The 11752-nt window shown below is 38.1% G+C and overlaps 2 protein-coding genes across 2 annotated transcripts; both read left to right on the forward strand.

The window, feature by feature from the left end:
* Nucleotides 1-1095: 1095 nt before the first annotated feature.
* LOC111795916 lies at nt 1096-3710 on the forward strand. The gene is made up of 6 exons (XM_023678556.1): nt 1096-1147; nt 1227-1359; nt 1459-1562; nt 1648-1819; nt 1904-2035; nt 2724-3710. The coding sequence occupies exons 1-6, from the start codon at nt 1107-1109 to the stop codon at nt 3522-3524; spliced, it is 1383 nt and encodes a 460-aa protein (XP_023534324.1). The 5' UTR covers nt 1096-1106; the 3' UTR covers nt 3525-3710.
* Nucleotides 3711-6882: 3172 nt separating this feature from the next.
* Nucleotides 6883-8577, forward strand: LOC111795746 (ethylene-responsive transcription factor ERF054-like). Its single transcript, XM_023678312.1, has one exon. It carries the CDS (start codon nt 7203-7205, stop codon nt 8412-8414), a length of 1212 nt encoding a protein of 403 aa, XP_023534080.1. The 5' UTR covers nt 6883-7202; the 3' UTR covers nt 8415-8577.
* The last annotated feature ends 3175 nt before the right edge of the window (nt 8578-11752 follow it).

An 11752-nucleotide genomic window follows, 5' to 3' on the forward strand; every position in this document is an offset into this window, starting at 1 on the left:
TCTTCATCATTTACTTCAATCACAAGCATCTTAGCAGAGGATGCTCTTCTGTTCATCAGCTTTTTGTTTAATATAATGTAGGAAACCATGTTGTTCTTCCTGGTTATGTGTGTTATCTTTGTTCTTTGTCTTCACTTTTTGTCATTTTTTTAGTGGGATGACTTGTTTTGGAAAAATTAAACCAGTATAGATGAAGTTCTTAAATAATAAAAACTCGATTAACTTGATTTTAAAAGTTGTTACACCTCAATTAAGCACTTCAAAAAGGGTGAGATTTCACATCGGTTAGAGAGGGAACGAAAATTTTCTTATAAGAGTGTATAAACTTTTACCTAGTAGACGTGTTTTAAAACTGTGAGGTTGATAGTACGGGCTAAAGCGGACAACATCTACTAACAATGAGCTTGGGCTGATATAAATAATATTAGAGTCAGACACGACACTGTGACAGCAAAGACGTTGAGCCTAGATGAGGTGGATTGTGAGATTCCACATAAGTTGTAGAGGTGAATGAAAATTTCTTTCAATGGTGTGGAAACCTCTCTCTAGTAGATGCGTTTTAAAACCGTGAGGCTGACGGTGATACGTAACGGGCCAAAGAGGACAATGTCTACCAGCGGTGGACTTGAGTTGTTACAAATGGTATCAGAACTAGATACCGAGCGGTATATGCCAGTAAAAAGATTAGGCTCCAAAGTCGAAGAGTCGACGGTTGAGATTCAAGAGTGGAACCAAACATTAGAAAAAGTTACAGACTTAAGCAATTAATACAAGTTAACAAGTTTTTAAGGTGGTTGTGAGTAAAAAAGTGGGACAGAGGAGCTGCTAAGCTTATGATTTGACATGTGTTAAAAAGGGGTTCCAACTAGAACAAAAACTGTCGTTTTTTCCTTCATTCTCTCCCACTACCCTTTCTCCTTTTCTACAATTTCCTACCCACTCTCCATAAATACAACTCCCCTCTTCTATCAGCCCAACTGTCACCACCAGTCCTTTCATTCTTCCTTATCCTCCTCGAACTAAACCATATAATCACTATAAATCTCAAATTCATTCCTTAATTCCCTCATAATTCCTTCAAAGATTCTCATAACTTTCACACCAACATGTTTGGCATCTTCTTCGGATGGCGAAAAGCTTCCAAATGGTAATGAAAATGTTGCAGACTTTCAAGCTTGTTCTTGTTACATGGGTTTGTCGTTTTGATTTGCCTGTCTTGGCTGCAGTAAGAAGCTGATCAAACAAGTTCAATGCCGCCTCAAGCTGCTGAAGAACAAAAAGGGTATAATCACGAAGCAAATGAAGGAAGATGTCGTGCAACTCATTAGAAATGGGTATGATCAAACCGCCTTCAACAGGGTACGTCAAAAAAACAACCAAATTGTTTCAAAAGCTTCCAACTTTGATCAAATTGTTTGATTCCAAAGAACACCCATGAATTAAAATCCTCTGTTTCAGGTGGAGCAGATAGTAAAAGATGAAAACAGAGTGGCGGCGTATGAAATTTTGGACAATTTCTGTGAATTCATACTCCTAAATCTATCTTATATTCGCAAACACAAGTACAGTTTTTACAGTTTGATTCTCGAATGAATTCATTAGCTTTTTGAACTGTTTCTTATTACCAAGATTTGGTGTCGTGTTTAGGGACTGTCCCAATGATGTTAATGAAGCAGTTTCAAGCCTCATGTTTGCCGCGGCGAGATGTGGGGATCTTCCTGAGCTGCAGCATATAAGGAAACTGTTTGGAGAGCGTTATGGGCGTAGGTTTGAAAGTGCTGCCGTTCAGCTTGGTCCAGGAAACCTTGTAAATTGCCAGGTGCAGTAAAGTTCATATTATGCTCTGTTTTGGTCCCAGATTAGTTTGAGGATTAGCTAATTAGCCAACTAATTTTGTTTACAGATAAAAGAGAAGCTCTTAATAAATTCTGTGTCGGATGATGATAAGCAGAGAATGATGAATGAAATTGCTAGAGATTGCCTCCAACCTCAGCTTTTAGCTCTACAATACCGTTCAGATTGGCACCAAAATCAGGTCGGTTGAACCCGTTTCACCGTAGTTTTCATATTTCTTAAGAAAACATTTGAAATTCTTGGTCAAGACAATAAGAAAACGTAGCCATACAAGTTCACAGCTAATAAATATTGTTCTGATATCATGTCAAGAATGATACTTTGATACCATGTAAAGAATAATGAAACATAAGTCGGATCGAAAGTCCAAGAAATGGTATCGATCCCACCTCTATTTTTGGGACTTTCGATCCCACTTATGTTTTATTATTCTTAACAGTTACGTATCGTCGTCAGCCTCACGGTTTTAAAATATGTCTTGTTAGTAGCGATATATAACGAGTCAAAACGGACAATATTTGCTAGCGGTGGACTTAAACGGTTACAAAATGGTATCAGAGCCCGACATCTAGCGGTGTGCCAACGAGAACGTTAAGCTCCCAAAAAGAGTGGATTGTGAGATCCCACGTCGGCTGAAGAGGGGAACGAAGCATTCCTGATAAGGGGTGTGGAAACCTCTTCTTAGCTTCATTCCTAATAAGAATGTGGAAACATCTCCCCCAGTAGACACGTTTTAAAATTTTGAGGGGAAGCTCGAAAAGGAAATTTCTAAGAAGACAATATGGGCTAGTGGTGAACTAGACCGTTACAGAAAACATTTCAAATTTTAAAACATTTTCTTGTTTATCGGTCATTGTGGAACAACTCAGGTAGTGGCAAGGATTGCAAAAGCTGATGAAAAACCAGACCAACACATAAACCAAGCTAATTCAGGAACAAGCAGTTCTTGTGACAGTTTGCCTCAGTTCCCAGAGGAAAGGATTGTTTATCTTGACGATGTGGTTGAGCTATGTTCTTCAACCAACATAGAGGGAGATCAGAGACTCTTCAAATTCAAGACAGCCGCCACTCTCCCAAAGACAGAGATTACCCAACATAGTTCCAACCAAACTGACACTGATCCAACTGAATCTCGTACTGACATAGAGAATTCCAGCTCAAAAATCTCTGTCAAAGGATCAATGGGGACTGAGGGAAAGCACCAAATCAAAGGCAAAAACTTTACAACCGTTCAAAATGGATCAGAAGGAGCAACAGATAAGGAAATGGAATGGGCAAGTTTCTACAAGAAACCAGGAAGGAGGAGGACAAAGAGAAGTGAGCTGCCATCAAGCTCTGATCTGAGTTCTACGACATATGATGTCTTCACTTATAATGGCAACAAGAAAGTTGCAGCAAATGATACAAAATCAAACGCCATGGAGAATTGTGAAGAGATGAAGCTTTCAAGTTCATTGAGGAACAAAAGGGAGGCTCTTTATTTAAGGGCAGAGACAATGCCAACAGAACGACCAAAAGAGAGCCAGAAAGTGAATTTTTGTCGTACAAATTCATGCCCAGATAAGAAACCTACCCATGTTCATCCAAAGTTGCCAGATTATGATGATATTGCAGCAAAGTTCATGGCTTTGAGAAGACAACACCTTCAAAATAATACCCTCAAATCTTAGTTTTGGATTCAGCTAGCAAAAGGGTGTTAATTTCCCTGCAAATCATGTAAAAACATGAGGATAATTGAACTGTACATTCGTGTAGTTGAAGGAATTGATTCATTAAAGCGTATGCCAAGATGGGTCTGGCTTGTTTTAGGCAAGTGTGAGGCTTGTTTTGGGTTTTGGGCCTTGGTGCTCTGCCCATTGCACATGAAGAATTAGATGCTGATATCTCTGGCAATGGTTCAACCTCAGTCGGTTCGGACATACATTTAGTTTCACCTAGTTATGGATTGTTCACGTTGAATCCTCGAGTATATAAAGACTTGCTTTTGAGATAATTTTAGTGGGTTTGCATAACCGAGCCACTACCTATGAATTATTAACTCATTCTTCAAAAATCACGCCAACAGAGTCTTGTCTTCTCCCGTTGCTTGAAAACTTACAATGTCATGCTTTATTTTACTCTCTAATGGAGATACTTTTCACATTCTCCTCGCAATACCACTTCATTATCGATCACCTAAACACAGATCTCAAGTAAAAAAAAAAAAAAGCAAAGACCACCTCACAAGGTAAATACTCATAGGTTGTCTTTGCTTATTCATGTGCCTCACCTTGTGCTACTTAGGCCATAAGTGCAAGCTAGTGGTACTTTCGGCTATTGAACTCACTGTCCTCAGTAGCAAACGCTTCCTGCAACCCTTTATTTTTGTCTCAAACCAATCCTTATATCCAATATATATGCATGAATTCCATAGCTTCTAGTGTCACTCATTCCATGTTTGGGATGAACAGCTTAGGAACATCCTTTGCTTGGTTTGTGGCTGTTGATGTTATCTAAGAGACAATAACAAGCTAATGGATAAAGGCTAATGTGTTCCTCTCTGCTTATGTTTTGATTCTAATCATCACACAGTATGCATAATCTTAGCTTTGTGGCTTTATGATTTAAAAGCATCTACATTTTGCTTTTGCTTCAAGACTAAAGATTTCTTTTCTAAACTAATAAAAAATTTATACTTTTTTGCTTTAGTTCATCTCGGTCTATATGCTTTCTTTGAACTGACCAAATTGATTTACCTTCGATCTATGTAATGGTCAAGCCCACCGCTAGCAGATATTGTTCTCCTTATCCTTCAAGGTTTTTAAAACATGTTTGCTAGGGAGAGGTTTTCACCCCCTTATAAAGAATGTTTCGTTTCCCTCTCCAACTGATACGTGATCTCATAGTCTAGCCGCCTTGTCTTATCTCATCCTTTTAAACTACCTTTCCTTACGTTAGGGTTAGCTTTTATGCCTTCTGCCTTCATACGAGATGCCCTAGCTAGTTGTTGCTGACAGCTCGCATCTTAATGTCTTGCTTCGCCCTAAGGAGACACCAACTAATAAGATTGTCGACCAGAGAAGACATATCGTGCTCGAGACAAACTCTCATTTTCATGCTCATCACTCTCTTCTTTCTAGGTCTAGACTAATACTTCCTTATGTCTGTCATTAGCCTATTTTCTAAAAGGAGTGAGATCAAGATGAACCATAGTTAAAAGTTGTAAGCCCACTGCTGGCAGAGTAGATATTGTCCGTTTTGGCTCATTACGTATCATCGTCAATCTCACAATTTTAAAACGCATCTATTAGGAAGAAGTTTCCACACTCCTATAAGGAATGTTTTATTCACCTCTCCAAGTGACGTGGGATCTCACAATCCACCCCTTTTGGGGGCCAACGTCCTCACTGGCACACTGCTCAATGTCTAGCTCTAATACCAATTGTAACAGCTCAAGCCAACCACTAGGAAGCTTTGGCTCGTTACATGTCGCTGTCAACCTCATGGACCATAGCAACGAAAACAAATAAAACTCGTTCCATCGAATAACTTCTTGAGTTCGATCTCAAGCATTCTTATTCTCCATTTCTTAATACATTTCATTTTCAAGTATTGAAGAAGAAAACGAAATGAAAATGAAATTTTCCATTTTCCAAATCTAGAGCACTCCTAACCACAAACACAATCCATTACTGTTCACACACTTTCTGTCTAATTGGAATTGCAGAGCTAAAGAAATGGCAAGAAATTATAGGAACGACAAGGCCTAATTATTTCATTCTTAACTTTGTCAAAACTCATGCATCGTTCCTTGTCATTTGGGTTGAAAAAAGCACCCAACAAAAACAAGGAGTGGTTGGCTACGTGCCCACACAAAACGCACCAACCCCTTGACTCCACCGCAATCCATTAATCACAATATCCATAAAGATTTAATGAAACTAACCTAACCCACCTCATTCAAACTTATTTTTTGTAACAGTTAAATCTCATTGTACCGGACTACTCTGAAAACTTTCAAAAATATCTCAGTAACAAAAACTACGAGAAACTGTATTAACAAGAACAGGTAGGAAAAACCCGTCTAGAAGTCCGGGTCTTCGAGATTATTTTTGAGAATACATAATAATAAATAAGTCAAGAATTGGCTCTAGGTTAGAATTTTAGACTATTTTTCCTTTTTTTTTTTTTTTTTTTTTTTTTTTTTTTNAAAAAGGCTAACTCTTTCAGCATGGTGTTTGACTGAGTCAGAGTTTGAAGGGCATGGGAAAAGGGAACCTAAAATGATTGTCCACACCGACACGTGTCAGTTACATCGCCGACATTTTTTTTTTTCTCTCTTTTTTTGGTTCTTTCTTCTAAAGAGGAGGATTGAACGCTTCCACCGAAAGCAAAGCCCCGCGGCTTCATATTTTGTTTAAACAATACGTAATAATCATATATATATATATATATATATATATATATATATATATATTGTTATTTATTTATTTATTGGTAGAAAAAGATTAAATTGAATGATAAATGAGTTAGAGATATTGAAATACAAATAATTCCATCCAAATTATTGGTTTTCGATTATTTATGTTTATTATTGTTTTTTTTTTCTCTTTTTTAATTCTCATGATTTGAGAATAATTATCTTATATTGGCTGAAAATCTATTTGTTAAGGAATGCAAATTAAATCAATTCATTTAAAATACTTTAATAATTTAACTTAATAAAAATAAATTAACTAACACCATTTAATTAAAAAAAAAATTACTTAATAAATAAATTTGGATAACATTCCAAATATTTTTTAAAGCTTATAATTGTCTCATAATTTGATAAAATTTTCATAAATTTTCGTAAATTCTACATTTAAAATTATAGACCAAATTAACAACTAAACCAAGAAGGGAAAACTTGTGGTAAGATTCTAAATCAAAACATTACGTATAAGAGTGTGAAAACCTACGTAAAACTGACAGCAATACATAACGGATCAAAATGGACAAGTAAAGATAGGATCGGACGGTAACTAAACAAGTGTTTTCAAAACATAAAAGAAAAACAGTGAAGGAAGTGTTTATTATTGACTCACTAGCTCGTACTTTTTGTTGTGTGCTGCCATTGGTTTAAGGCTTAAGATAACAGAGAGTGGGAGAGAAAGATGCGAGTTGGATTCGTGGGTCCAAGCATGTCCAATCCTCTTCCTTTTTCTTCCTATTTATAAACGCATTCCCTCTTCTGATTCTTCTTCACCTCTCTCAATTCCCACGTGCTCTCTTCTTCTTCTTCTTCTTCTTCTTCTTCTTCTTCTTCTTCTTCTTCTTCTTCTTCTTCTTCATGACATCTTCCCCTCCTCTGTTTTGTTCCATTTATAATGTCCCATTTCAAATCCAGTGACTGCTCCAACTTTTCTCTCACCCAAACTGAACAACATATGGATGAGGATAAACAGATTGATCACAATGATTTCGAATCGAGTTTTCGCCGCCGACAAGGCAAGCCGGTGCAGGATGAGACCTCTGTTTCGCCTCGGCCTTTTAAGAAGATCCGTGACCCTGAAAACCATGACCCAATTCACCCATTGGATTCTACTTCGCAGCAGTCGTTTCCTTTCTTGAATCCAGCCTCCTCTGTTTCTCATGCTTCCCCTTCTTCTGCTAGAGCTTTATTGCCTTTTGCTCTGGAAACTCCCCAATTTTCTCATCAATTCAAAACAGAGTCTGTAGCGCCTATGCCTCATCGCCCATCTCTTCTTCCAACGCATAATCAGCACCAATTGGCGCCACCTGCTTCGACCCCATACGGATTCGGCTACCCGCCCTACTTCATGGGAGAGTTCGCATCGTTTCAGCAGCAGCAGCAACAACAACAACATCAGCAATTTCTCCAGTTTTGGAATGAGTCTCTTGATTCAAACTCAAGGGGAGGGTTTAGGCCTCAAGTGCGGCCTTTAAACACCACGAAGCTGTACAGAGGAGTGAGGCAGAGACATTGGGGGAAATGGGTAGCGGAGATTCGTCTTCCTCGAAACAGGAATCGACTATGGCTTGGCACGTTCGACACTGCAGAAGACGCTGCCTTGGCCTACGATCGTGAGGCTTTCAAATTGAGAGGAGAGAATGCAAGGCTTAATTTTCCTGAACTATTTCTGAATAAAGATAAAGAAGAAGCCTCACAGACTTCCGGTGGAGAGCTGCCTCCTCAAAAGGAACTAAACAATAACAACAATCTCGACAATGACTTCGAGTTAGAGCCGAATAACGAGACCGTGGCAGAGGATAATATACACGAAGACGAAGCAGAGGATGCAGGGGAGGGTGTCTCAAAGTCACAGGAGATGGTTTGGAGAGAAATGGCAGAGGCTTGGCTCAATGTGATGCCAGCCGGTTGGGGCCCTGGTAGCCCTGTGTGGGACGATTTGGACACCACCAATAACCTCCTCCTGCAGCCACATCTTCCTTTTGCTCACCCAATTCATCAAGAATCATTTACCTCTGATCTTCAGATGCAGCAATTCAACTTAACAGCAACTTCCCCTTCTCCATCCTGCTCCATGAAGCCATTCTTTCTCAAGGATGAAGATTAAACATTTAAAGCTTCATTCTTACGTAAATTCAGTAGTCCACTTAGCACTGATATTTACCAGTCTTGTGGGGATGCCATCAAATCAAATCTAGGCAGTGCACCCGTGGGCCTTTTCTATTGTTAGTATCAGTCGATCAATATGTCAGTAAAGGCACAAGATTCTAGAGACTATCACTGTCAAGCATGCGTCTGGTTTAGTTTTTCTTCGGCTTTTTTGCTTTTTGTTATGCGTTATGTTCAGTTTCAGCGCCGGCCAGCCTAGCAGGACACAGTTCGTTGATTGAGTCCATCATCCATCAGGGGCTCTGTTTTTCAGCCAAGACATTCTAATTCTCATATTTGACAGCAACTTTAGCTTCCCACCTTACTGTAATATAATATTAATCATTACATATCATATTCTCTCTCTATTTACAAAGATTTCGCTTGATGAATAACTGATATGATGAGCTTTCTGTCCCACATATGTTCTGTTGCTTCACTGGTTTTCCCAAAGCAACTAAAACTAAACTAAGACTAGAAGTAGAGCAAAAAGCTTACCATAACTTCAGCTATGGTTACGAGTTCGTTTCGCAAAAGGTTTTGCGTATTCCTCAATATCATCATGTAAAATCAAAAGCAGTTAAAAGTGTTTTTAGAATGCTTTTGAGTCAAGTATTCGATCGAAACGCCCTTCAAAAGCATTTTCAATGATATAGAATCAAACATCAAAATGATTTCTTAGGAATGAAAAAGTAGCTACATTTAAAGTACTTTTGCTAGAAATGTTTATTCTAGAGCTCCCAAACACACCCTTTGTGAGCCTATGACAGCCAAGGATATTTATAGAAACAATACTATATTGAACTAAATTAGGCTTGGTAACTTTTAGATTTAGTCTATACCTTTTGTTTTATCACTTTCAGTTTTGTTTTGTTTTATCAGAACTCACTATTTTCCCACCCACCCATGTATAAACAATATAGCTCACCGTTTGTCGATATTGTCCTCTTTGGGATTTCCCTTTCGGGCTTCACCTCAAGGTTTTTAAAACGTGGCTGCTAGGGAGAGGTTTCTACACCCTTATAAAAAATGATTTGTTCTCTCTCACAATCCACCCTCCTTGGGGCCCAACGTCCTCCTAACACTCGTTCCCTTCTCCGATCGATGTGGGACCCCCAATCCACCTCATTTCGGGGCTCAACGTCCTTACTGGCATACCGCCTCGTGTCCACCCCCTTTGCACATCGCCGGTGTGTGGCTCTGATACCATTTGTAACAGCCCAAACCCACCACTAATAGATATTGTCCTCTTTGGACTTTCCTTTCCAGGCTTCCCCTTAAGGTTTTTAAAACGTGTCTACTAAGCAAAAGTTTCCACACCCTTATAAAGAATGTTTCGTTCTCCTATCCAACCTACCTGGGATTTCACACATAAGCTCATAATAACTTCAAAGAATAAAACATCCATGAGAAAAGCCAAAAGAAAATATCTTTTGAAAAGCAATTTTCCAAACTGAGTCGGAGCTCAAAATCCCAAGCTTTTAGCACGCATGGACACAGTGGGCGCCAAATGAAAAGCATGAAAAGCAACAATACCTGTAGCCAACACATGAACACTAGCAACCTCCAATTCCAGATCCCTCCCTTCTTCGTAGCATAACCTACAACAGTAGCAGAAAAAAGTGAACTCTTTTGTGTCAAGTCCAACTTAAATGTGTTTTCATCGACTTATTATCCTTAAAAAAAACTCAACAAGTTCTATGATCAACATTCAAATGAAGAACATTATCAAGCTGACCCTTGTCCTTCATTGCATCTTTGAGAGACAGTTCTAACCAGATCAAACCAATAATCAACAACTCTCAAGTATATATAATTTCAATATTGAATTCAAACGTATGAGCGTGTCAAGTCGGTATCCTTTTTACTTTTCCCATCCCAATAATAAGTTCAAAGACAAAAACAAGGAAAGAACAAAAAGCATGGTTAATAACAAACTCCCAATTAACAAGAAACAAAGATAAAGTAAAAAATATGAGAAGCTTTTTGAGAAAGAATGGACCCCAGCAGCCGGCCTATGGGATGATATCCATTTCTTATCTGTGACGCCAAGATAGATTACAAAAACATGACATTGGCAGTCATAATAATGTAGTGTGCAGCTCCAAATAAAGGACCGAAAGTGTTACCATATCATATAAATATAACATAGACTATTAAGGTCCATCATTTCTAACTGCAATTAATTACCTTCTAACCAAATTCAATATTAATTTCAACGTCAAGTTCAAGCTCATTTTGATTTTGGGATTTACACCTTAAGTTAAATGTTCATGTTAAAGGATAAATAGCGATGTAATTACACCTACTCATTGTGCAAACAGTCATCACCCTTTCCTATTTTTCCAACCTTTAATTATGATCCACCAATAATGAGTTAGTTTATTGTAAACACCGTTTTGATTATAATTATTAGATGCATAAGAGGGAAAGAAAATATTTATTACGCATTCGATAATTACAAAGACGAACACCACATTGTAACAATCCCTTTTAATGATTTCTTGTGTGTGATTGTGTGATGAGGATAACGAAGCTCTATTTTCTTTTCGTTCAAACGATGTTTTTCCTTTGAGATGAAAATTAAGTTCTTATCTAGATGAACATTTAAGAGTAGTTATATAGGACTTTGAACTCATCCTCCCAAAATTCCTCTACTTTTTCCACATAGCTCTAATGTCCCTAGGTCGACTCATGGTCGTTCGTCCAAGAGACAAATTATAGATCACCCCATATATCATGAATGAGTAAAATACGTCTATTGTTAGGAGACATGTACCAAACCCTTCTATTTTTGGTTGTCAAAGGCATTCCTAGGATATTAAATCTTAGATAGGTGGGTTTTAAAAATCACCATGATTATGTAGCAGTCAAATTGTGTTAAGCTTGTTATTGGAACCACATGCTTGACTTAAGGAAGTTTGATGAAAGTTTCATTAAAGGTTTTAGAGTATATAAGGAAGTGGTCCATTCCCACAACTTGTCCCACCGCTCCAATTTGTATGTGGTGCCTTTTATTTGACGTAAAGGAGGACTATTTTGTTCAGGACCTCAATACTTTTGAGAGGACGTCTGATCTTAAGCTCAATTGGGACAAGTGTTTTGTGATTGGGCTTAATTTTGACAGGTCTGTTCATTCAACAGAGTGTAAGGTTTTTCCATTTTCTTGTGTTCTTAGCACATTTGATTACAAAGGCAAAGGAAGATCTTACAGATGTTCGAGAGATCTTTGGAAAAAGTTTAGACTTTACCCAAAAGCAACCCAAGGTCTCCATTCTGCAGATCATGACATTGATA

This window comes from Cucurbita pepo, chromosome LG05 (assembly GCF_002806865.2).
Source record: "Cucurbita pepo subsp. pepo cultivar mu-cu-16 chromosome LG05, ASM280686v2, whole genome shotgun sequence".
NCBI classification, from domain to species: Eukaryota; Viridiplantae; Streptophyta; class Magnoliopsida; order Cucurbitales; family Cucurbitaceae; genus Cucurbita; species Cucurbita pepo.